Source organism: Gambusia affinis, linkage group LG11 (genome assembly GCF_019740435.1).
Source record: "Gambusia affinis linkage group LG11, SWU_Gaff_1.0, whole genome shotgun sequence".
In the NCBI taxonomy this organism is placed as follows: Eukaryota; Metazoa; Chordata; class Actinopteri; order Cyprinodontiformes; family Poeciliidae; genus Gambusia; species Gambusia affinis.
The window spans coordinates 7172680-7200168 of record NC_057878.1 but is presented as its reverse complement, the minus strand read 5'-3'; the positions used below and the strand labels follow the sequence as shown (position 1 = coordinate 7200168).

Sequence of the window (27489 nt, the reverse complement as noted above, 5' to 3'; positions counted from 1 at the left end):
TCCTTTGCTCTGTGTCAGGCCTGCTCTGCATTCGGAACAGGCGGCGCGTCGGTGTGTGCTCAGCGGGGGAGCGGGCCGTGCTACACACTGCTGATGCTGATTGAATGGTGGGGAGATCAGAGTCAAAGCAGTAAATATGCCAGCTCTGGAAAACAACGAAGACGTTACAATAAAGAGGAGGTTCTGCAGTTTTACAGAAAATAACGAGGTGTTGGGAAAAGATATAAGCTAAATGACAATTCAAAATTTGTTTAAAGAAAAAAGAAAATGATTTTTGCAGGTTTCACCAACTCAAATTTAAGACTTTTTAACACCATCATGAATAAAATTTAACACCAGAAAAATCACACATATTATATTAGGGTTAGTGCAAAGCTTTTTTTTGCCGAGAATGCACATAGCATCGCTCAGGTTGATGATAATTTACACTTTCCAATAATAGAAGCGCAAAAAGTTAGCAATATAGCTAGCAAAGATTTACTAGCAGCTAGTTAGCAGCAGCCTCAACCATTCCGAGTCACAGGATGCTCAGAAAATGTCTGTGTCCGACTCGAACTTTTGCCCGACGGAAGTGCTTTCACGATAAAAATAAACTACATAGAATAGAGGGTTTCCTCCAGAAAACTTGCTAAGCCCGGCGCTAGGGCAGTCATCTAGCCGGCAGCCATGATTTTGAGTTAAAAAACGTTTAAAGTTGACAGGAAATCTGAAAATATCACTTGTTAGTTAGGGATTTTTGGAAGACTGGAAGATTAATACCCACATAGCAACTATAAACTCTTTAAGAAAAAGGCAAAGATTAAAAAAAAACTCAAATAAATTAGCAATGCTAAGCCTAACAAGTAAAGTCTGGAGGCCTGCCAGGCTTATAATACACTGTGGAATATACAACAAAGCTTAAGACCTGTGAATAATGTATTTAAGGCCGACTTACAATTAAAAAGAACCCAATAAATTTAAGAAATCTGAATGTCTTAATTTTAAATATACGAATTTAAAACTTTGTAAACCCTGTGAAAGGAGGCCCAATGACCAGTGATCAAACAATGCAACTATAATTAGCTTTAAAACAACAAAGCCAACAAAGTGTTCTGGACCAAACTTTTGTTTGTTTGTTGGTCCAGAACACAATCATCCCCCCCTCAGTGCACCGAACCGGAGGCCCACAAGAACTTGCACGCAAAGCTCCCCTGCTGTGCGTATCAGAGGACAGTGAAAACGAGCAGAAATGCAAGCTGATCGCGTCGGCCGGGAGAACATTAATCTCAATTTGACGGCAGAGCCACCGAGAAACTGCACCGAAGCAGCAAAACCGGGCATCTACGTGTCTGTGCCTCCATTAGAAAGAAACAAGAGGTACGCAGCTCAATTGTGCGCACTAAATGTTTTTGTCATGGTGTGTGAAATATGCATTCGACGTGACGCCGGCGCGCGCACGCACGCACGCACGCACGCACCCGCCTGCCCGCGCAGGCTGCGCGTGCGCCGGCAGTATTTGATGAAGCTTGTTTCAGCCGACTGCCCTTGATCTGAGTGTGTTTACGACTGGCTGCTGTTCCGGTGGCGAGTCGAGTGCAGCAGAGGCATCTGTGAAGCTGTGACACCGCAGCGGGAAGAGAGTGGAGCAATCTGCTTCCTGCATCGTTCAAACAGACACTCGCTCAAACACTTCTCTGCACATTTAGGCTAAAAATAGAGGAGAGAGTGGAGGGGGGTAAAAATGCACCATGATTTTGGTCACCCTGTCATTGACCTCTGAAAGCTGAAGCGATGTGATCATTTTTTGCTGCACGCAAAACGGCACTGGAAGGAAATCAGCGCTTGTGGCTAAATGATTTGTTGTCTAAACACCAACAGCAGGAATCCATAACGCAAATATTTCGGTTTATCAACAACAAATTTCCATTCTTAGGTATTTTCTTTCCAAACAGTCATGACATACGACTTAAAGCAATGCAGAGGGAGTGAGGACTAGTTGTGTGAATGACATCTGTTTATATTGAGCAGGCACATGAACATTATCACCTTGTTTAATGTACAAATGTTGATCATTATTGAGTCAGTAGGTAATATATTTAATTAAATTGAGATAAGGGGTAGGACTGAACAAAAAAGTAGCGATAAACAAAATATGTTGTTCTTGGTTATGTATGTACATGTTTTTCTCTGTCCCACTGATTGCTCTTGTTTTTAAAACCGGTTTGAAATAAACAAATAAATTATAAAAAATAAAAAAAATGTGACTAAATCCTTTTATATGTAAGGAGAAATGAGTTGCCATAAAATCTCCAGCACAATCCCCAGCCTCGTCCTTGCAGTTATAGGACTCATTAGTTTGACATTTGACCCCGATCCGTCCCCACCCGGACAATTCACACAATTCAACTGCAATAATCAAGTGTTGATTTGGGACCAAAATCTCAACCAAAAGTGGGATCTGGAATACAATAGGGGCAAAAAAAAAAAAATCAGCAGCCAACTATTTCCTTTAGTAGTCAGTAGCTCTGCTCTAAAGACTGAATCCAACATGTGAGGCTTAAAGAACGGTTTTCTGTACTTCAGTGAAACATATGGTGTGTTTGATTTTCTGAGTGGAGTTGATTGCTTTTAGAAGGAAGCACACAATTATGTTTTTAAAATAATTGTGACACGACCTAATGTCGTGTTTTCATTGTTGATTCTACGTTGCATTGTGTTTCTGTGTCTGATTTGATGTAAAAGCACTTTGAAATGCCTTGCTGCTGAAATGTGCTATGCAAACAAAATTTGATTGATTGATTGAAATGTCACAATTCTTTTTCCAAATAAACTTGTCAAATCCTTGTTGAGGCTTGAACTGGTCTGGCTGTTTTTCGTTATGCATTATCACAGGATAGAGACTGAAATATGCAGAGAAAGAGGGAGGGGAGGGGGAGAACTGATGGTGGGGAGGTGATGTGCAAGACTTGCGTAAAAGAAAAGACCATCCAGAAATAGCTGCGTCATGATTAAAATGTTGTTGTCTAACTTGATGTGAATTTCTTTATCAATAATTTATAGCTATATGTCACAACAAGAAGGATAGAAAGCTCCCCAACAAGGAGGAAGAGGACGAGGGTTTGATCAAAGTAAGTCGTGCCTGGATGTTGGAAAAAGTCTGGCAGGGTTGCAAAGTTCTGCGTAACAACAGTGTGTGGTGCCTGAATGAAAATGTAAAGCATGTGTAGAGACGACAAGCGGGCTCATATGAACCATATGGCGACAACGAGGTGCTATTTGCAGGGATGTAGAGGGGTTTGTGTGTGATAGATAGCGATTGGGCTCCGGATTCCCTGCGTTTGGTCTGGCTTTGAGTTCGTTTCCTCCTCCATCCTTTGGTTCCTTTCTCCAGCTTCGCATGACAGCGAAATGGTGATGTTATCTGTGTGGCTAAATAACAGCCGAACCCACGGGAAAACTGCATGGAGAATGTTTTCCATGGCCAGAAGGAGCGAGAAGCTCCTCTGACGGGATGCTGCACATTTTTTACTGCTGAAAGCATTCTCAAGATAATACTGTGCACTTTGTTGCACAATGAGGGCTGCTGGTGGAGGGAAAGAAAAAGATGAGGCCATTTTCAGACTGTCAAAAAGTTTAGCACTAAAGCAGGAGACGGTAATGTTTTACTTTAGTTTAATCTGATTAAACACTCTTTTAATAGATGATAAATTGCCAAAAAATAACTTCGTAGATATTAGAAGCTCCATTTGTTATGGAAAAATGGGCAAATATATTTACTGACAGGACATTTGTACAATTAAAATAAGCAAAAATATCCAGGTGGGGATTTGAAACTTTGGCCTTAAAGGGTAGAAGTCCTTCAAGGGAAATAGGAATAATTTGAAACTAGCATTAGCAGATGAAAGCTTTACGACTCCACTAGTAATATTGGTTGAAACGCAAATGTGAAGAACCGTTCTGCACTGAACGTAGACGACGATCAAGTGCCTCGGTCAAAGAACAACAACTGTCTGTAGTAATACAGAGCAAAAACCAAAGAGAGCCAGTAAATAAAGATAAGTGAAAGATGTTTCCTTGCGACTGATTTATTGCTTCGACACTAATGGGCAGCGCCTTTCTTCCTTTCCTCCCTCTTTTGTTTTGAACATGCTGTATTACTCACAGGGGGCGTAGAACATGACCAGGGCTGCAGGATGTTCCTCCAGGAAGCTGTCAAAGGACTCATCGGTCAGGTGGAAGACCGGCGAGTCTGTCTCCGACCACGGCACCTCTGGAGCCTTTGGCTGCGGGGGCTGAGGGCTGCAACACCACGAGAAAGACAGCATGAGGAAACGGGTCGGGAGCCATTTTGCAAAGCAGATTACATCCAGCTGCTTTGTATTCTGTATGAACAAAATATGTATACGCATACATGTGTATAAAAGAGAAAAAGAAAAGAATCAAACACAGCTGTAACCTACACTCCACCCCAATGTGTCAAAACACACACGCACATATGAACTAAGCGGCCCCACCTCGATGACAGGAGCCAGTGCTGCAGCGCCAGAATTGAGTGGTAGAAACAATGTACTCCATGAACAAGTACACAAATAAAACATCCTTTTCAAAAAAAAAAAGAAGGTTTTCTTCAAAAACCACATGAGGCTGGACAGCATTTACAAACAAAAGAGTAACGTAGCCGAAGTTCTCCAGTTCCACTAAGGCAGGGCTCTCAAACTCCAGTCGCTGTCCTGCAGGTTTTAGATGTGCCACATGCACAAAACACTGGAATCAAACGGCTTAATGACCTCCTCCTTGTGTAGATCGGTTCTCCAGAGCCTTAATTATCCTATTCAGGTTGTAGTGCAGCAGAGGCACATCTAAAAGCTGCAGGACAGCGGCCCTCCAGGACTGGAGTTTGAGACCCCTGCACTAATGCGTTCATACACTGAAGCATTCATCATTAACAGTTTGAATTAGTAACTACATAACTTTTGTCACTAAAACTAGACTGACTCGGCCCAGTAGAAAGCAGAGAAACTGAGAAGGGAGCTAAAAAAATAAAATAAAACTAAACTGCTGAATATGATGTTTCGGTAAACTGAATCCAAACTTTGAGGAAGAGAGGAGGGAATAAAAACTAGAGGTGAAAAATAAGAGTGCTGCAAAAATCCTGTGAGGTTTATGAGTACAGTTTATATCACGCTCCCACCCTGTTTCAGCTGCTCTCAACACCCTCTATCTCCAGACAAAATTTTTTTTTTTAAATCCTCTTGAGATGACAAACCGCAAATGTGACGAGGTTTCCGAGAGGTCGCATCCATTCATATGCAAATTAACGATAAATTTTTTTAAACAGCTGAGCTTTGACAAATTCATCTGAAGGAATATCTTCACAGTGAAGGAGGAATAATCACAGCCTTTTGGTTCAAAGTGATCCGGTATTTCTCATCATATAACGATAACAGGAATCATAAACATTTTGCATTCCACATTTTTCCAAGTTGAACCTTTTCAAGATGTAAAATACACGCTGGCTTTAAAGCAGATGTTTCCACAGTGGGCTTTAAATATGGAAACTGGAAAAACTGGAAGGTGAGAGGTAGGTTAGTTTATTATATCCATGATTATTATTGAGTTAAATATGATAGGATTTCTGTTAACTTCACTGTTGTATAGCTGAGGCATTTTCAGGCAACTCTGCTTGTAAATGATTATAAGCAGAGTTAAAAAGACTAGTTAATGTACCTGTGAAACATTAGCTGCAATTCCATTGACCCTCAAATTGAAAAATTGAAATTACGAAAATAAATTTGCTTAATGGAAACAAACTAATAAAAAAAAAAAAAGAAATAACTTATTGTGTGAACGAATGTATTCACATGTGCTTTTAATTGCATTTCTTATTTAATGGGAACACCACAGTTGTAAAATGTTTTTTTTTTTTTTTTTTACATTAGTGAAAAATCAACACATTTGTAATGGCAACGGAGCCACTAGGAGGATTTCCAGTGACGTTAAAATTGCGCAGACAGGAATTATGAAAAATAATTTTGCTTAACAGAAACACAGCAATTATGAAAAATACCTGCTTTTTTTTTTTTGGATAAAGTTTTTTACGCTTTGATGAGGGGATTTTTTTTTTTGGCTTTATCAAAATTAGCGTGTTTCGCAAAATTACATTGGAAACATTTTTGCAACACACAAGTCACGTGATCAACAACCAGATGTTACTACTGGCGGAAATTACAAAGAATACGACAGGAAGTGGTAAGAGGATGAAGGCGCCTAAGGCTTCTTAACGACTTATCATGTGAACAAACATTTGTCATTTAATAGAAACACCGCGATTGCAAAATTGAGTTTTGTCGACATTGGTGGAATATCAACAAAGTTTTCCGTACATTCATCATGGAGACGTAATTATTGTTTCTGTTGTCAACATTAAAACCTCACTTTGCATCGGCTGGTTGCGGCTCCACAAACACTGCTAAGTTTTCTCTCCAGACAGAGACGAGGACCTTCAGGCAGAGATTGTGAGACAAAGGTGGCAAAAAAAAAAAGTGGAAAGGTGTAGATTGATGACAACGTGACGAGGCGTGCCAGGGGAGTCAAGGCAAGAAAAGGTGTGATGAAGAGCGCACGAGAGAAACGAAGGTGATGACAGAAAGTCAAAGAGGGAGATGGCGCCGGGCTTCGTTCAAGCTCGATGGAGTCGATTCTCTCTCCGACGTTCCAATCTTGGGTTTTATTAGTTGAATTAGTAGATCATAGAACGGTTTCCAGTCTGAACTTTACATTTTCAGTAACTTCAAGGGCACCTACTAAAAAATAAAAAATAACCCCCCCCCCAAAAAACAGCTGGTCGAGATATGAATCATACTCACTTCTTCAGCCAATCTGCTATATCCTTTGGGGTAGCGCCGTAGTTTTCATAGTGATGCATGAATTTCCCCTTCCTGGAAGATAAGAAGATGATCATGGATAAATTTTAAGTCAACAGCTGAATAAATTTGACCCAATTCGTAAAAAAAACAAACAAACAAAAAAAAAACAGCCAACAATAAAAGCCTTTTCTAGTTACTGAATGAAACCTGTTGCCACGACTCAAACCTCCTTCCTTATAGTTTAAATAAACCTGAAAAGCTTAACATAAATCCCTATGTTAGACGTTTGCAGTTGCAAAGTGACAAAATGTAAAGAACCTCCAGGAATAGTCTGACAGACGGGCAGTCCAGGCGTCTTATTAACCACCACGTATTAACAGCACCGCGTTATGCAGTAGCACCATTTCTGCCTAATAACTTGCTTGATGTGAAAAAAGAAGCAAAAAATAAATAAATAAAAGAAGTCAGTGGCAAGCTTGCAGTTTCTTCAGTGTTCCTACCAGCCGCTGAAATGTTTAACATAAGGAGAAATAATGTGCTCTTTCAGCATCCCAGTGAAAAGAAGCCTTGCAAGATAACTTTGAGAGTTCAGCACTGTTTGATCGCTGATGCTGTGTATGTTTTTTTTTTTTTTTTTAAAGCCAGCACTATAGCTCCTCAACTCTCTGTAGATTTTGCATAAAAATAAACTAAAATCAATGTGGACAAAAGATGAGGTCAAGGTTAATGTACGCTTTTCATTGTATTGTGGTTTGCATTTTAAGCTTGGAAGTTCACTGAAGTAGAGAAAATGACAATATAAAACATTTAAAGCAGAGTTTCTTCACTAGGCCTGCAACCAATCATTATTTTTAGCCATAATTATTGGCTGCAATGGTTATGACAACAATTAGTCAGACTAAAACAGTCGTTTTGGTCACAACGTATGACTAATTGAATAATAAATTAGTACAGTCAGCTGATTTTTCATTTAGTATAACAATAGAAATGCAGATAATTTTTTTTCTTTTCTTAAAGGGACAAAATAAACATTTTATGGTCTAGAAACCATACCAAAAAGTTATTTCAGTTAACAATCGATCATTTGTATCAAAGTATTCATCTGCAGTTAAACATAAAAAATACTCCTAACAACATGTAAAAAGCTCAGTCATTTTTTTTCCACCTATCAACAGAGGTGACTTTTAAAAAAAAAATTTTTTTTTGATTACCTGATTAATAACCGGGTAGCAAAATTTACAGAATTTGCACCAGATGAAGCTAAAATTTCACGTGTTCAGGGTTCTACTTTAACTCAAGTGTAACATCTAAATTTTGCACGGTTCTTTACTGCTCTGAGTATGCTCTTCTTTAAGCAAACGCCTTTCTTTTGAGTTTGTATGCTTCAGTAGACGATTAATCGATTACTAAATTAGCTGATGATTTTTTTCAATAATCGTTTCGTCATGACTGATCGTTTCAGCTCTACCATTTACAGCATAAAAAAAATAAATCTATTAAAAACTTTAGCGAGTCCCGTTTTCCAGCCTCTCTGGCTAAATGTTGGCAGAGAAGCGCAGGTGAACGTCCCAGCCCAGCGTCACAGGACCAGCTTCGGCGGCTGCGGCTCTGCGCAGAGTGACTCTGGTGACGACGGCAGCCAGAGCTCCCGGGACATAAGAGTGGACATGATTGAAGGTGATACGTGATCGCCCTTCGCCTGCATTCGGAGCTTTTCAGGGGAACCGGCCTCCGCGGGAGGAAATAGTGGCTTCCTTGGAATTCAATCAGTGAGATTTATGAGCAACTCTTGTCTTCCGAGGTTTTATCTCTCCAGCTGTAAAGTACAATAAAACGCCGCAAAATCATGCTGAGGAATTTTTTGACATAATTCTCCCTACCCCTCTCCTGGCTGACGGCCTCCGCGGCTTTTCTTTGTTGGAGTACAAAGCAAGGATAAAAAAGGTTGAATGTTCTTTTTTCTTTTTTCAAAATGTTAATAGAACTTTTTAGGTTTGGCTAAACTCTTGGGAAGTAGCCTACACTTTCTTCCGCTGCCGGGACTGAAAACATTAGAAGACCTTGAAAAAGTTGGTCTTCCTAACGGGTGCTGCGGCGAGATAACAGGAAGGTGTTGATGCTGATTTACTCTGCCGTGATTAGCTGCAGTTTATCAGCGAGGAGCTTATTATTGAAGCCAGCGGACTCGGACGGTCATTAGCTAGCTCTGCTCAGACACTAATGCGCTTCCAGCTAACAGACATGGCTCCGGTTCGGGGAGGCACGCGCTGGCGTGCACGTGAGAGGGAGATGCGCAGATGTACAGGAAGAGAGGAGGAGAGCACGCAATTTCTAACCACAGAGGCACTTAATCAGTCCCGGCCTAATTAAAAGGCCAGACTGGAATGAAAAAGTGTTTAATGTGGAAATTGGGATGATAAAAAATAATAAAATGCGCGCTGGCATCCTGGAAATGGAATAGTTAGGAAGTGTTTAGGATGCCTGTCATGGCAGTGCAGCGGGATTTCTGTTTTTGTGTTCATTTTCCTTTGGTCTCTATCTACACTGTGTTGAGTGAAGCAAAAAAAATAAATAAATAAATACTAAAATTGCTTATGTGGAGTTTTTATTTTACTTCTTTATCTCCTAAAGTTCCCCGGAAACTTGGGTATCAGACATTTTTGAAATATGAAGAAATTTTAAAGGAGGGTTATTATGCAAAATTGACTTTTTAAAAGCTTTTTATCATGTCCTGATGTTATTCCGTTGTCAGTAATATACCTGGAGTGTTGCTTTAATTCTTTCATCCATGTTAAATTCTTGAATTTCCTGTGGTAACCATTCGTTTATACCGAGCACCAACTATTTCCACAAACCTCTATATGCTCCAAACTTTAGTGACGTTACAAGCAGAGGTGGGGAGTACAAAGACTGGACTGAAGTAAGAGTAGAACTACTTCAACTTATTTTCACTCAAGTGTAAGTAAAAAGTAACCGTACAAGAAATTACTCAAGAGTAAAAAGTTATTTGATAAAATGTCTACTCAAGTGCTGAGTAACTGATCACATTATCAATTATTTAACATTTAAAAATTACTTCATCAGAAAATATAAAGCTAAGTGGGACTTTTGGTTCTTTAAGGACATAATATATATAAGTAACAAAGAATAAAGTCAGGCAAAAGAAAATCTTTCCAAATCAATTTCTTTCAGTAGAAAACTTATTAAACTTCAACCAAAAACTGCAGCTCTGTGTCTGGTGAATTGTTGGTTAAAACATGAAATCTTGTCTTTATCCAGTGGATAGAAAATTCAGAAATTTCACTCAAGAGTAGAAATACTTCGCAATAAAATTATTCAAATAGAAGTAAAAAGTACAGTGTAATAAAAATACTCTTAAGAGTACTTTTTTTTTTTTTTAAAGCCACTCGAAGTAAATTTAACTGAGTAAATGTAACTAGTTACTACCTAAGGAAAGGTGCAAACTCAAACCAGGAACCACTCCATACGGTTTAGTCCCACCAAATTACAATGACTTAATCAAAAGGAGCCCAGTGTTTCGAAAAATAAAAACTTCACCTGTACTCCAAGTGAAGTGACAAACACTTGAAGTCTCCGTTTTCAGATTTGCGTCCCCGCTTGTGTTCAACAGATTACGTTTTCTGTTTGAAGTGGCCTCGAAAGCGAGACTTAACGAGGTAGATGACTCAACTTACTCAAAGTAGCAGAAGGTCGGGTAGCCTTTGACGTTGTACTCCTGCTTAAGGCCGTCAAACTCAGCCGGGTGAACATTCATCCCTGCCAGTACCTTTGGAACAATTCAGAGAGAGCGAAAGAAAAGCGGGACGTGAGTTGTCAGGGAGGGAATGAAAGGTGGCGGCGGAGGCTAAGGAGGAAAGGACATCAAAGCAGGTTCGCCACCGTCAGAGAGCTCCAAGACGATGAAGAAGAGTTTAAATGGAAAGAGAACATTAAAAGAGACGTCTCATAGATGTTTCAGACCAGAATAATGGAGAGAAAAAGGCTCAGAAGTTGAGGATCAATCAGAAGGAGCGAGGTTTTAAAACTTTTGAGGTTGTTCGGGAAAAAGAAGAGTGACTTTTTTTTTTTTTTAACAGCGTTACTAATATTTATATGTCAAGGTGATTTCGAAAGAGAGTACCTTTTACTGTGGCAGAGGGATTACCTAAGGCTCACCTGAAAGCTATAAAAACGTTCAAGCGTTCAGGTGAACGATCTGAAGTTAAAGCGATCTGTGAAAATCGCATTTAAAAAACGACCAATTGCACAAAACTGTACAATGCGTATGATTAGCTGAAGAGAAAACCTAGATGTCAGCGTTAGGCCAAACCCTTCCTCTTCTGCGCCAGGAAACGCGATGAGAGCACCGCCAAAGCGAACCTAATTACTGGAAATAAAACAACTTCCCCGCAGCGTCTTTTGAGTTTCTCCCTTCTCTTTTCAGTCAGACTTAATGAAACACATCAGATGCTGCGTGCGAACTCTCCCTCGTCCTTGACTGAGAAATGGATTACACGACTTGGTTAAGCTCCCATTCATCGTTTACTTCAAAGCAACACGGGAGGCAGCGACGCCGGCACTCTGAGAATCGGCAGAGCATCCAGAAAGTATTCGCGGCGCTTCGCTTTCTAGACGATGTGCGGCGCTACAGCCACGCTACAAATTGCGATAATCTCTTCTTCCCTCCAAATTCTGCGCACAGAATGTGGGAGATAAGAATTAGAACGTGGGAGAGAGCTGCTTGTTTGTTTTTGCAAACTTACTAAAACTATAATATCAAAAAAAAAGAGAAAAGAAATCACATTTGGACACGTGTTCACATGCAGAGTGATTTTGAATCCTTTGAGATCGTAGCCATAAGATGTGTGTCGTTTATATTTATATTTATGTCTACTGCAATCTCCATTAGAATCAGTATGACGCTACCTCAGATATTCTTCAAGCTCGGGTCAGTTTGCATAAGAAAGACAATTTACAGTTACAGAAAAAAAAAAATCATATTACAGATGAAGTATTAAAATACCACAATTCCATTTTATGTCACTTCCAAAGAAAAGCAGTGTTTAGTTCAAGATGGGGAATTATTTTAGAATATTCATGTATTTAGAATATTATGTAATAAAGGCAGAGACTAAACACAAGTAAGTAGGTTAAAGTCGCATTTTATCTTCATAGATCTTGTGAAGACAAACTGGAAGGACTTTAGTCCTTGGAGTAACTGCAGATAAAGGTGCGAGCTGAAAACACGGTCAATAAATTCTGCGTCTGCAAACAATGCCTTGCAGAGACTGACGCTAGCTGTTTGGTGAGACGCTACGATCGCGAACTTTAGCAGCTTTTATTGAGGTTTAATGGGATAGATCAACACAAAAGACCTTGTAGGTGTGGAGCGGGATGGAAAATGGAAAAACAGAGTTTTTTATCTAAAAAGTGCGGTATACATCATTAATCCGGATACAAAGTTGATGTATTTTAGAAAACCTTTTGCTGCTGCTACGGCTTTTGTCTGTCTGTTACACACAGGCAGACAAAAATAGTTTTGTCCAATCTTTTTAACTCAAGCTCAGTGAGCCTGGATGAACATGACCTTTTAAAACCTTGTTACAGATTGAGACCTGGACTTTGACTGGGCCATTCTAAGACATGTATATGCTTCATCCAAGTTATTTCACTGTAACTCTGGCTGCGTGTTTTGTATCAGGTGAATTTGGAACCAGTTTCTCACATCATGACACTGCCACCACTATGTTCAACTGTGGAAAAACACTCAGAGTGCTGTGCTGCGTAACGTTTTCCGCCACAGAGTGTTTGGACTTTGCCAACGTGCACAATAACGGCCGCAGATCAACACACTTGCATGCTTTTCTGAATTTTATTTGTGTAAAGTTTCTACTAAACTATGCCTAATTCTCCTTTTGCTTATTATTGAGTGCTCCTGTGTGCTGGTCTATCATAAAAATCACAATAAAACATAGTAAAGTTTGTAAGCTGCATAGTGACAAAATGTGAAAAATCTCAAGGCACAAATTAAAAAAAAGACAGAAGAAAAATATTACAAACATGTCTGAAAAGACAATAGATCTCTGTGCTAAAACTCAGATCAAATGAAAATCAGGTACAGTCTCGGAATTTCATGTGAAGGTTAAAAATGTGAAGGTTATTAAAAATTAAAACCTGCAGAGCATATTTGATGGCGTCTTAAATAAAATCCAAAAAGTCTCTTATTGAAGACCGGCAGGCGGTCGGAACTACTTTAAAAAGTTTTACGCTTTCTTATCCTGCAGAAAAACTGAAGAAATGGGATTTACTCGTGGAGACTTGCTGCAACAACACAACGGACAGGCGACACACTTACATATTTGCCTTTTGTTTCTGTGGCCGCCTGCTGAAAAACAGGCTGCATCCTCTTGCAAACGCCGCACCCTGCAGACAGAACAAAAACACGGGACAAAACCAAGGGACAATCTTATAAAATCATTAATCTGGAAAGTTTAGACGTTTTCATGTCTAAACAATGTTTCAGAAGATTGTGTGTAATTAACATGGCCTCTTTAGTAATGGTGTGCAATCATGACCTCTGAAATGTCAGCTTAAAATTTTAGATTTTCATCTTTCTTAAAAATGCACCATAAAGTAAACCTATAAAGAGAGATTGATTTACAGCAAAAACAACTATGTTTATTATTTTAAAGGTTTTAACAAACCTATTTCAGATGAGCTAGCAGGTCTGGCCTCCACTCCACCTTAAAATATGGAGGCTGCCCATTCAAACTGCTGAAGGAGTTTAGCAGAAACATTTTGGTTCCGGGCAGAATGGCGACATCCTGCTGTTTTTAAGTGAACTAAAATCCTTAAAGCAGTAACTCGTCTCTCATTATGAGCTGAAGACAATTTAAAAAGGTTGATGCAGAACTCCGGGGTCGAATTTAGAAGAAAAAAGGAAATTCAGAAAACTTTTTAATTCACTTTTAGTCTTCTCTCCAAGTGAGAACGGAGGCGGGTTTTTTTTCACTGGCAGACGCTCAACACATTAAACAAAATGAACATCGGTGAATGCCAATGTCTAACGGTAAAGTGGAGACTCACAGGGGGCGTAGAACATAATGAGGACGGGTCTTTCCTCTTTCTTCAACAGCTTTCTGAAATCCTGAGGGAAAAAAAAAAAGGGAAACAAGAAGAAAACGGTGAAATGTCACCGTTCATAAGCAGAGATGCCATCATTTCCCCGGCTGAATTACAATATGCATCGCTGTCGGGTGACACCCTTTGGTGTGGGAGTCGTGACTGACTGAAGAGGGTTGACTATTATAAACACCAGTGAGGAGTTTATAAATGAAGCCAGATGAAGCACTTTTAGGTTTTGCAAATGTTAGCAGCATTTCAGGTATTATATGCATTTTAGCATCTCACCTGATGCTACCATGTTTTAGTACATAGTGTAATAAATAATATGTGTTTTTAATCACATATCACTTTAATGTGATTTGTTGTTTCAAGTCTTTTTACATTGATTTGCATATTTCTGCAATCCTGCCATTTCATTCCAGTAGAGCTGGCTAGTCGAAGACTGTGGTTTCAGTCATGCTAACTACTAGCCTAACATGCTAAAAACGGTTTTGAAATCACCTGTGCTCACCTTTTTTTTTTTTTTTTTATTCCCATCAGGGGGTCTTTTGTGGGCTCTAGTGTCCCTGATATGACAGTAGGCTGACAGGAGAGGGAGAAGGAGAGGGGGGAAGACATGCGGCAAATGTCGGCCGGCTCCGGGAATCGAACCCGCGACGGCCGTGTCGAGGACTCAAGGCCTCCAAATGTGGGTCGCGCTATCCACCACAGCACACCCCACCTGTGCTCACTTTTAAACTAATCAATAACCATTCAAGACAGGAAGTGTTAAAGCAATAACAACAAAAATATTTGCTTTTAATATTTCTTTTTAACATTATCAATCAATCAAATTTATTTGTGTGGTGCAGTTCAGCAACAAGGCAGATCAAAGTGCTTTACATCACACACACACAAAAAAACCTGAAACACTGCATATTTCCAAGTGCCGTTATTAGACATCAAAATGTTGGCTAGTGTTTCATTTATTATGATATAAAAGCAACTCCAAACAGGTGGGTTTTCAGTCTAGATTTTAAAGGAACTCAAGTGTTTTGGCTGTTTCACAATTTTCCAGACGTTTGTTGCAGATTTGTGGAGGATAGAAGCTTATTGGTGGAATATTATTGGTCCTAAAACTGGTATCATAAACTGGCCACACAATGTTAATTGGTGTGTCTATAAAACAGGCTTATTAAAAAAAAATTCTGAACATTTCAACAAATTTGACAAAAAAAGAAACGTCTGCAGACACATCTCTAACAAAGGGAAAGCTTTCGGATTTTTTGAAAGTTGATTGAAGATGCATGAGCCCTCATAACAGTTTCCTCTTCTCATAATCACCATCATGACCTCAGCAACTTCCAGAACGCCACGATCAGCACAATCTCTAGTTGGCATCATCAAGAAGCCCCACAGCAGGAAACCGGAGAGCTGCTACAAGCTGTCAGGCTTGCTGCTCATTAAATTACAGGCCTTTCAGCACGCTGCACTCTACGGCTGTGAGATGACGGGCTGCGCGCGACAACGCTCTGAAGGGTTTCGATGGCGGCCCTCGTCAGATTGGGCAGGATGAGAGCTGCGTGGGAATGTTTCCGTCCTGATGAGGTTGGGGACACGAAGACCAACATCTGACACGGGCGGAAACAACGTTCCACTGGCTTCAAACGCAAAAACTCGCCTCGCATTTTTTCAACTAGACAGGAGAGGAGTCTGCTTGGCAGGAGCCTTGCGATCACTGCTGCTGAAAACTAGCGTTCAACAGCGCAGCAGAGGCTGCTTTAGAATGTTCAAACCCTACCCAAAATCTTTAAAAAGTTCATCAAGGTCGTTACTTACTTTCTCCGTTTCGACGTGGACGACGTCTTTCGCTTCGGGGTTCTCTTCCCACAGCGGGGGCCCCGACGGGTCCTTTAAAAATGCTACCATAGACTGGAGGAGTGGAAAAAAAAAACAACAAAACAACAAAAAGCCAGAAGGTGTCAAAACAATGGCTACACTACAAACAAAACCACGCTGTGGACAACAATGTAATTTGTGTTAACGCTGTAAAAGCTCCTCCTAATTTGAATTTAACACAGTGAAACGGGATCTTTAGAGCTCAACACGTTCATGTTTGCTGTGGATGTAATGTGATGTGCATGTCTTAACGAGGCGGCAAGAAATACGTCATTCAGCGGCAGAGACCTGGAATATTTAAACCAAGTATCGGCTAGTAACTATTCACATTCCTTAAACTTTCTGACATTCTGTCTTGTTACAGCTATTATATTCCATTGGGATTTTTTCTTTCTTTTTTTTTTTCTTTTTGTGACAGACTGGCATAAATTAGCACTAACCTGAACAGGAAGAAGAGTGACACGGTTTTCAACTTTTTTTTTTTTTTTGCTAAAAACTGAAAAGTGCAGCAGCTTTTTGTGTTCTGCTCTTCCTGTACCAATAGTTTGTGAAAAGGGGGGGGCTCAAACTTAATTTGTAACTAAATCTTTTGGGGAACTTTTTCTCTATCGGATTTGCACATCTAAAGACTGAAGTTTTTCCTCCCTTTGTCTTCCTACAAAACCGTCAACTCAGTCAGATTGGATGGAGGCCATGGATCCATCCAATCTTTTTTTTTGTGTGTCATTTTAGGTTTGGGCTTTGACTGACTCATGCTAGCATGACTGAAATGATTCATCAGGCTAATCATGATGAATCGATTATTGAAATAATCATCAACTAATTGGTATTTGGTAAATCGTTGGCTGGAGTATACAGATTACAAAAGGCAACTTTCAACTTTCTAAGAAAACCCCCCACACACTTCAAATTACCAAAACTGTACAAAAAAATAAACACTGTGCAAGTTTTTTTTTTTTTACTGTTGTAAAAATGTTTTACCCAGAACTCCTAAAGTGGCAATTTTATCTTCACCTGGTTCAAATTCAGAAAAAAATATATATAATAATAACAATTATATATATATATATATCCTATAAAATAGGATATATATCCTGTTAAGCACCTTTTGCTATCCATTTATTAATCAGTAAATCCAAAAAATAATCAACAGATCATCGCTGCACTTTATTGACGTTAAGTCATCAGCTCTTTACAGGTTAGAAGTTTTTTTAGCTACAGACGCATCCCACAAATGATCAAGCGTTCATTAAAGCAATGCTATGTTATTGCATGGAAGGCAATAAAATGTTTATTTTCCTATTTTAAAAAGAAATTTAATTATATATAGGCATATATATTTTGTATCTTTTCATATTTCATAGACTTAAGCGGCTAAATGAAAAATCTGCAGAGCGTGACAATTGTTTTAATCCATTTAATCATCATAATATTCTATAATTAAAATTAATAATTGCAGTTTGCAAAACAGCACGCTTTGAACTTTGATTGCATTGTCGCATTGCACAACATGTTTGCTAGGTCCCTCACCAGACTCCATATTCCATGAAATGGATATTGTTTTAGCCTTACTCCGTCTTAAACTCCTTCCCAGTTATGGCCCTCATCTTTCAGCTGAGTCGGTTGCTCTTTAGGATACTTTTTGTTCTCTAAGGGCCTCTGGCAGCTGTATTTATGTTGAGATAAGATCAAAACATTCAGTTGGACTCAATTTTAGGGGTACTGGAACAAAAAGAACTGCGAGGAATATCTCAGACTTTTATTTGAAAGAGAAAAAAAAAACAAGTGTGAAACCAACCAAAACTGTTTTTCTTTTCATTTTAAAATTATCCAATAATTATCAAAAAAAAAAATATATATATATAAAGTTAATTTTAATATACACGCATCTTTTACATATGCTAAATAAATCTCGACCCAACCACATTGAAGTGCAGCTCTTTGTCTCTGATGATCCAAAGTCCCAACAAGAATCTCTCGTTTCTTAGAAATAATGTTAAGGACCGAGGTGAAAACTACAACTACCGCTGAGTCGACGTTCAAAAACAAAATCTTTATGAAACTCGTCCTGAAACTCAGAGGAAAACCTGAAACTTTACTAAACCTAAGCAATTTAACAAAACAAACTTGGATTCCTGCACAGAATAAAATCTGTTGCATAAAACGTGTAGCTTGAATAATATTTCTGTGTTTGTATGCTGAGCCGACGCAATAAAAGCGTTCCGTGATTTATTAAATGCAGGTGAAATTACTGTGTTGCTATTTATTCTGGCGCTTCTCAGAAAAACAAAGAGCCACCATTAAAGAGTCACATCTGCAGCCACGCTGATTAGATCTAGAAAGAGAGGAAGTAGTGGAGCAATTTCAAAGTTTGCTTTTTTATTTATTTATCATAAATTAGTGTTGCGTGTTTTTAAAAAAAGTAATAGTTCTGATGGTACTTAAGCCTTTGGTTAAACTAAATTAGTTTACAGGTTGAAGTTTTCTAAATATCCTCCAAAAGTAAATCCAGAGGATAAACAGAAGTCTCCATTTCTAAATCTCCTGATGTGGCAGAGTGGCCTGCAAAATGAAACGCTGGAGTCAGTGTTATCAATGTATCGATCAGATTAATATAGAACATCACCCATTAAATATTCTAATAAGACAAACTAAAAGACAGAAGGTGGGTGTAGAAAACAAACAAAGCCGAGTCATCATTACCAACATGCAGCGAATCTAATTATGCAAAAAAGTCCAACCTTAAATGTAGCAGGTCTGTTGTACTCTGTGTGGAACGTCCCATCTCTGGAAAAAACAAAACAAAACACACAAAAAATCACAAAAGGCACAATGCACACCGCTCCCAGAAGTAAGTGGTGAATGATGCATTTTCTTTGGCTGCAAAAGTGGCATTAAGTTCCAAAATGCACTGAGGTGTGAAGAGAGTGTGTGTGACGTCCATCTGAGCGTCTGGTGACTCACTTGTAATGCAGCAGCTCTGCTCCCTCGCGTCTGGAGCTCGGGTCCACCTTCACTTTTTTACAGAGTTTGCGACCCTCTGAATCACTGGAAGACATTGACATGCAGACGTGGATAAAAACGTGTTTTAAGATAAGACGTTTCAAAATGTTAACTTTGCAAAAAGCTTGAAAAATGGAGTAATTCCTGTTGCTCTATAATTTGACCCATTACACAGTTCCTCTCTATTTAACCTCAATGAGAGTCCCACTCAACAGAAAGTGATTTTTTTTATTTTTTTATTCTCGTCTCTTATTTTGTCTCTCTTTACCCATAAACATCGAAACTCGGTAATTTCCAGTTTAAAGTCAAACATAAACGTCCAGTGGTCCTGTCGTTACGGAAAGAGGCACAGACTTTTCTGTGGCGATTATCTAAAAAAAATGAAAAGAAAAAGCAGCGTAGGAAGCTGAAATCCCTACCTGCAATGCTAAAGGCTGAGTTATAGCCACATTTTTTTAAAGACTAGCTTCAGTGACATGCTATTAGCTGGCGTTAGCAAACCAGCCAATCCAGGAGCACCACTTATTTTCCTTGGTGCTTTTTGACTGCAGCCTTAGGAGCGGAAACGAAGAACGCTGCACATATTGGCTTCTGTAGAAGTGCTGAGACAGTTTTATTGCGAGTATGAATGTACATTACACCGTGTTCCAAATTATTACGCAAGTGATATTTTCTTAAATGGTCAATGCAAATGATGGTCAGTATAATTTTCAAGTGATGAACTATTACAGTATAAATCAAATTTTACTGAACAAAGTTCCCCATGGGAACAGTATTTTTTTCAAAAATAAAAAACTCAAAATGCACTGTTCCAAACTATTATGCACAACAGATATTCTAAACATTTTATGGATTATAAAGAACTGCAAACGGTCATTCTTTGAATGTGCAGCATTAAGTGGTCACATGTACTAAAATCAAAAGCTATTTAAATCAAAAACATCGTAACAGACAGAGTTAACATAGGACCTCTTCTTTGATATCACCACCACAATTCTTGCATCCATTGAACTTGTGAGTTCCGTGTTTGTGGGGCACGCAACACTCCTCTCCCTCCATCGTGACCGAGAATATGAACGGATGGAGCATTTGGAAACGATAACGTCGACGGCAACCAATTTTAGAAAGGAAGAGCTCAGCTGTGGCCGCCGTTCCCGCCGCCACACAATCACGGCATACGCTCAGTGTTGTTTCGCGTTAAGATTGAATCTGTGAGGCCGCGTACAGCCAGGCGGTAGTTCAGATGAGGAGCGTGTGAAGAACGGTATACAACAGGGCTGACTTGTGGTGGCAGATGGCAACAGTAAGGGCACAACAGGAGCAGATGTAACCCCCGACACGGACCGCATTTGGAGATGAGGTGTGGTCACCTGATTCAAGATCAGTCTGCTGCTTCCTACAGCTTGAAAAACTGCCAGGTGAGGGAAACGCCGCGGGGAAGCCATTCAGAAATGTCTCTCGGATGGGCCCTTTTTAATACAGGTGACCTTGAGGGAGCAGGGGACGAAAAAAATAAAAACCGCTCTCAATCCTGTACCCATTTCATTGCCTCTTAATCCACATAATTTGTGAAAATACAATTCCTTCTGAAACGGAATCGGGATAAAAGAACCACTTTGAAACTCTTCGAACAGTTTTGAGGCAGCGATGCAAATCTGTCAGCTCCACCGAAGCCTGGAGACATCTGAATATGAGATATGAAACCGAGACTCCTAGTTCCCTCTAACTGTGGTAGGCTGAATGCAGAGAGTTTGTGAGGCAAATGAAAGAAAAAAGAAATGTTACATCATTGACAGAAAATAGCCCAAGGTTTAAACACATTTTTACAAATGCCTCCTTATTTTGTTCTCCGACTCCCTACACTGATTTACTGCTTGGTAATATTACTGATACACACAGCTGCGGGTGACAAAATGGCTCGCTGTCACTAGATTATATTAAACTTTTCAAAGTGGCACATTTTTAAAATACAGTTTTTTGGGGGTTTTTTTTAATCGACTCAGGTGGGTGAAAATGCAAAATTGAGGTCATTTAAAATTCAAATCAATCAATCAAATTTTATTTGTATAGCACATTTCAGCAGCAAGGCATTTCAAAGTGCTTTACATCAAATCAAACACAAAAACACAATGCAACATAGAATCAACAACAAAAACACAACATCCAAGTCAGATTCCGTCAATAAATTTGTAATTGATTACGTTTCAAATACAACTCTAAACAAGTGGGTTTTTAATTGAGATTTAAAGGAAGTCAGTGTTTCACCTGTTTTACAGTTTTCTGGAAGTTTGTTCCAGATTTTTGGTGCATAGATGCTAAATGCTGAACGTACCCATATCATTTCAAATTAGAAATTGTAATCCTTTTCTAATTTATTTATTTATTTATTTTGTGGTGGGCATTGGTTTGACATCTGGAGCATGCTAGGATTGCTAGTTTCCTTAGATTAAAACTTGCCCAGAATTAGTTGCACAACAAAATGTGCCTCATTTGGAAGAAATGACCTCTTGTGTGTGAAGCCAATCAATAACTTCCAGCACACTTTCTTACTTTTGTAACACAGAAGACTGCTGCTTATTTGTGGAGTCGCCCACTTGGGGAACACAACTTCAAATTATACACAGACAATCTGCCAATATGCTGATTTTTCTTCATCAAATATTCAAAAGGGAATGCAGCTTGGAAATATTAAATATTTTGGCAGAATATTACTTATTGTTGTTGTCTTTTGAACAAGCAGGCAATTCAGGCACTTATTTCCTTTGGTATTGATTAGATGAACCCCTTGGAGTCTGTAGACGTTAAGCTTCTGGATTAGTGCAAAGATATGGGCACTAATCAGTTTTCGCATATATTTGGTCTATCAACTATTAAAGTAAGGAGTTATACAAATCTTTAGAGGGAATATCAGGGAGCATCAGTAGTTGATACCAAAATCCAAGAGCCACTAAATGAAGCCCAAGAACTATCAGGGCGACATGTACTGTGGTTTGAGATCCATGCTCTTAGACAAACTGTGAAAAGTCTACAACGTGGTCCTTAAAATAAAAACTTAAGTTTGACAGAAAACTGTAAAACTTTATATTATCTGGTCTAGAACCTAGAAAATGATTAAAAACATGAGCAGATGTAGAACAAACTGACCCAGCGGAGAATCTTAAAATGTTCTGAGCTGCAGTATTTGAATAAAACATCAGCAGATCCTGTGAAAACAGAATCATCCGGGTACAGAACATACAGTACCTGCTTAACATTAAACATAGCGTTGCTCCTCTACAAGTGACTCAGAGTGGGGGGAAAAAAAAGAAAAACGCATTACCATGTCGGTGTCCAAATCAATCAGACGAGAAGAAAACGTGAGTAAAACAGAAGAGCAGAAAAGTTATGGTGACCCAACCAGCTGGTGTTCATTCAGTACAACAAAGACAGAGTGTGACAACGGTAGCAACTTGTTGCTCAATGAATGTATGCAGTCGTTTACCATTCATCTCTGGAATAACAGCAATCCGCGCATCAATGGGCAAACACTGTGCTGAGCAGGAAACCTGGGAATAGTGACTCATTTTCCTGGATGTTAGTCACTATTCTGGCACAATAAAAGGTATTTCTGTTTTGTTCTAGTCTGAGTAAAGCATTTTCCAGCATCACACGTTGGTCAGCGATTCAGTGGAGATGACTGAGTGAAGGTGATTATTGCTCTGTTTTGTGTGTGTTTTTTAATTCACAAAAATGGCAAAGAAATATTTTTTTTTCTTACAACTAAATCTATATGAATTAATGAGTTAAGATACTTTATTAATACCCAGATGTAAAATCCACATTTTAGTACAGCCTGTCCAGAAAACAAAACCATCAAACATGGGTAGACAGGATCCTGAAGCTATTATTAAAAATATGAATTTGTCTACAAAAAAACAGAACTCGTAAAGAAAATACTCAACGTGTCAAAACAGCCTTTCTAAGCTGATTTTAAATATTTTTCCACTTTTGCTTCACTTTCAGGCCCAGTAACATGTTCAATTGATTGATGGTTGGATTGAAAACGTGATGGGATAGTGGACTGGAAACGGGACAGATGGATAGATCACTCAATTAAATATTATTGGTGTCACCAAAGATCAGGAATGACGTCTGAATTGCTTTTGAAGTGAAATGATGAAATGTAAATTCAAACCAGAAATAGTTCTGACAATGGTAAAAGCGGAAGACGTGAATTATTTATTGGTCTTTCCCCAATGAAGAATTGTTTTGCTGGTAATAACGCGATAAGACACGTCTAATTAACATGTCTTGAGAAAGCAAAACCTTTCACAAGTATGGCGTGCAGAAAGGAAGAAATGACAACATTTAAAAACAAAGTCCCCATTAGAAAGGCTCGACGTCCAGTAGTATTTGAAAAGTTACATTTGGATCCCAAATCTTCGTTTTGTTCCGCTCCACTATTCCCAGCGCGGCAGCCAAAACTCGTATATCCTCCTATGGGTTCTTTGCTGTCTTCCAAAATGCCAGAGGAATGGGAAAGGGCCACCCCGACCCTCCATTTCCTTCCTGTCTGAGATCATCCATCCCACTGGTGGAACCCGGTTGGCCAACACTCAGGTCGCTGTCATCTGTTCAAAGTGTGTCATTCTGGCCTCGGTGGCCGTCTTCCTTGGCAGTGCCAGCAGTTCTCACGCTGCGAGACGCTCTCTCCTCTCCTTCTCCCTCTGTCCGCCATGAGCCCTCAGCTGGGGCTTTGATTCGGAGCCAGCCCGTTTGAGATGATGGAGAATTTCGCCAACTAGTACAATGCTTAGCTAGAGAGCCCTGGCATTGGGTCCGCGTGTCCTACAGTGATAAACCCGGTTAACTCTTAACTCCCCCGGCGGGTGTCTGGGACGGAATAAAATTCTGCTTAGCATTAGCACTCGCTTTAATGCTCTAAAGTTGATGAAGGTAAAAGAGTGAGCGAGGCAGAAAGTATACACGAAAGACGGACATGCATCACAGAGCGTCTTTGCACTGAAACACGGACACCGGCACCTTTGACAGGTCCTTCAAAGTATTTTTGAATTTGGCTCTTTCTGCCGTCCACCTCGTCTTCGGTCTCGGACAAGCTTGAGAGAGATTGTGAATGCTGGAATGAGCTCCAGGCGCCGAAGGGGACTTACTCCCTTCCTCCTTGTTTCTGGTGTTATTATACATTCTGTTCTCTCTGCTGAGAAGCAGAGTTCATACAGCTGATGGGTTGACAGGTATGGAAAAGAAGATGGTGAAACAGAGCGTCAGAAGGGCAGAAAGAAGAAGAACGATGGAAAAAAAAGAAAAGAGTCAAAAACAAAGATCAGTGGGGAGCAAAGTAAGACGTAGCTTAGAGGAAACTGTTCTCGTCTTTGTCTGTTTAGCATTTTAGACTTCTACTGTGTGGTTTGAAACAGGTTTATGACACGTGAAAATCAAAACCAACGTTGAAACAAGGATCGTATTCTAGCTGGGACGCTCGGTTTTGTCCAAAATTCAATAAACTGAAAGGATATGAAAGGAAATTAGTTGGTTTTAGAGGTGGGCCGATTTATCGATGCGGATTTCCTTCGTTTCAGGAGATCGGTGGTCGGCCTATAATGATCTGATCTATCTCAGCAAAGGTTCAGGAATGCACCAACCCATTTTATTTCACTTCCGATACCGATATCTGATGTCTGGTATCGGCTGATACCGATCCACATAGGGGTGGGTGAAATTTCAAATTTCATCACGATATTTTGTGGTTCTATTGTGATAACAATAAAAGTGAGAACTACTTATTACTTTTTGTTATAGGCAATTCTATGCTGCCATGCAATCACATTAGCATGCAGCCACAAAAATACATATCGCTCTTGGAATAAACAAGAAATCCATTTGTAATAAGTCTCTTTCAAACACCAGTCACATAAAGAAGTGTGATTTGTATCACTAAACTGCACATACTAACTAAATTCAATCATATTCGCAAATTTCCTTGGTATTTATTGCTGCTCTCTTTGAAAACACTGTGGAAAATCCCAACAACACAGAAACACTGTTTTGTGTTTTTTAGACACTAACTGGAATTTATCAGAACAATAAATCAGAATTCTTATCACGAAAAGAAATTTACCATGATAAACCATACGATTAATGCCCACACCACGGTTTAAAGCACATAATATATTCTCAGAAAATAGGAGACCCTCTGTAAATCTTAAAAGACGATATTGAAGTAGCTTGTGTGGCAGTGACCATGTTAGAGAAACCTTAGGTATGATTTGTGTTTTCATTATTTTTTTTTTTATAGTGTATGGCAAAGAAAGAAACTGACCAAAAGCATTAAAACAAGTACCGCATTAGACCCACAGCTTCATCTGCTCTATTGAGGTGAAGTGAGCCTTCTGATTGGCCCTTTACAATAGAAACTGTGGAGAGTCATTTACCCCTCAGTGAACTATGAATTATGACAGAAACTACTTTTTAGAGTTGGTCAGAAAATTTCCCCAGCAAAGAGAGCGAATGTGTGAAAAGAGCATGGACTAATAAAGAAAAAAAAACAAAGAAAAAGATTTATTCCAATCATCCAATTACTTACCCACAGTTGACCCACGCAATGGTCCCCTGGCCCTTCACTGTTTGGGCAACGTCAGACAACAGTTTCAGATAGGAGTCCCCCGATGTAGCTGTGGGCAGAGAATAAAATGATCAGCCTCATTACCCAAACAGTTTTGCAGCCCAGACAAGACGCGGATAACGCCGTCAATTCGGACAAAGAGACTACGGGTTGGATTACAGCTGGGGGGGGCGGGATCGGCGAGTCGTTGAAGCAAAAACATGAGAAAGAAAGAGCTCGCTAGGTTTGGGTTAGAGCGATGATGGAAGAGGATTCACGAGACGGGTCTAACACAAGCGGCTCGAGTTACATCCGCTTTCATCACCGGACAATAGCGTCAATGTTCGGAAGACGGGAAGATTACGCTCGGACACAAAAGGGTGGAAACGGGACGACTTTTTGGGGGTACGAGGATGAACAACACGCAGGCTTCTAGGAGCTATACATCTCAGCGGCTATACAACCAGATGTTATGATTGTTTTGTATTAACTCAAGCAAAGCAGTCCACTGGAGACTTGCTCAATCTCATATGTCAGAGATTTTTATTTTTTTTTTAAACTACAAAAAAAACTACCAAGGTGTACATTTTGCTTTCTGTGATTGGGAAAAGAAAACAATAATACGCACTGCATCATATCAGAGTTTTATCAGTCATGGCATGCAAAGTGGATTCCTCTGAGCAAAGCAAACAAAGACATTCTACTCCTTAATGCGATACATCATTTTTATCCTCCCACTGAAAGCAGCGCGTTTTGTTTAGTGTGTGAACCGAATGCGTTGTTGGAGTGGTCCAGGTCCGGGTTATTTTTAGATGCAGAGACACCATCAGCATTCTTCAGGGCAGCACCCTTAAAGATGACCGCGAAACCAAATGAATTCATTATCAGTTTATGACCCTGTTGAGTCCAAGAGGTCTGGAAATGCTGACTAGCTATAACCCCGACTATAATTGGCAATAAAATCGGAGCTGCAATGTGACATTAATGTTTGAGTTGTACATTTACTCTTTTTCAAGTTAAGGTAAAGTTCACAATTACGTACTAGTTTTTGCTCGTCTATCATAAAATTCCAATAAAATTCATTTTTTTGTGGTTGTGAACTAACATAATATGAGAAATTCAAAGGGTATGAATACTTTTGGAAGTCGCCACACATACTCTTTAATGATTGTTCTTATTGTAATCCATGCATGTAGTAGGAAAATATTTCCAAGCTAACACCAAAACAACTCATTCTTGCAATGGTCTAGTCAATTTTCAAACATTATTGAGATGAAAATAATATCAGTATTGATGACGCTCGTCAACCCTTCGCTCCAGGTAAACAGTCGGTGTGTCGTATTAAACCCAGGGGTTAAATATGAGCAGACATAAAAGCAATAAAGCCACTTAAAAATATTCTTAAACCTGCCAAATACACTCTGTGAAATCAGCCACTGATCTACGTTTACCACAGAATTAATGTTTGAGGAAACGTTTCGTCCCACATTCTGTTGATTAGTGCACAAATTCTGTCAATCAGCAGACCTCATGCAGCTGACGGAAATGTATATTACTTCTGTTATGATTTCATTTCATAGGTGGTAATAAATTCAACTACTCCAATTTCAACTCATAAATAAGTTAACGCAATGTGGTTTCTATTGCATTTTTAACACTTAAAGAAACAGATTCATTTTTTTCCCAGAACTTTAAGTCATGAGGACTTAAAATTAGCTCTATTTTTGTTTACTTGCGGTTTTAATATTGTCCACACCTTTCCTTTTAAAAGCCACATAATAATGGCTTCTTTTTATTTGTATTTATCATGCCGGCAATAGCAGGATGGTAAATTCTCTGTATTTTGTATTTGTGGCATGCAACAAGAAAAAAAAAAATCATATTTAATAATATAATTAAATAAGAATAAATCTTTTTTTTTTTTTTTTTAAGGGAAAAGTTGCTAGACATTTTTTGATTGGCTAAGAATAACCACCAGCTTACGATGGTGAATTAGGGCCGATGTAGATAGAAAAATAAAAATGACATCCTAGAAAT

General features: G+C 39.2%; 1 protein-coding gene across 1 annotated transcript in view; it reads right to left on the bottom strand.

Moving 5' to 3' along the window:
* pdia5 (protein disulfide isomerase family A, member 5) overlaps positions 1-27489 on the bottom strand; it is a 69499-nt gene that overhangs the window by 28209 nt on the left and 13801 nt on the right. Inside the window, exons 3-11 of the mRNA XM_044132813.1 lie at positions 25435-25522; positions 18813-18896; positions 18590-18635; positions 15789-15881; positions 13932-13992; positions 13201-13268; positions 10541-10632; positions 6846-6917; positions 4142-4278 (exon numbers count right to left, since the gene is read on the bottom strand). Of these exons, the coding sequence (XP_043988748.1) occupies positions 4142-4278; positions 6846-6917; positions 10541-10632; positions 13201-13268; positions 13932-13992; positions 15789-15881; positions 18590-18635; positions 18813-18896; positions 25435-25522 (741 nt within the window). The remainder of the gene's footprint in view (positions 1-4141; positions 4279-6845; positions 6918-10540; positions 10633-13200; positions 13269-13931; positions 13993-15788; positions 15882-18589; positions 18636-18812; positions 18897-25434; positions 25523-27489) is intronic.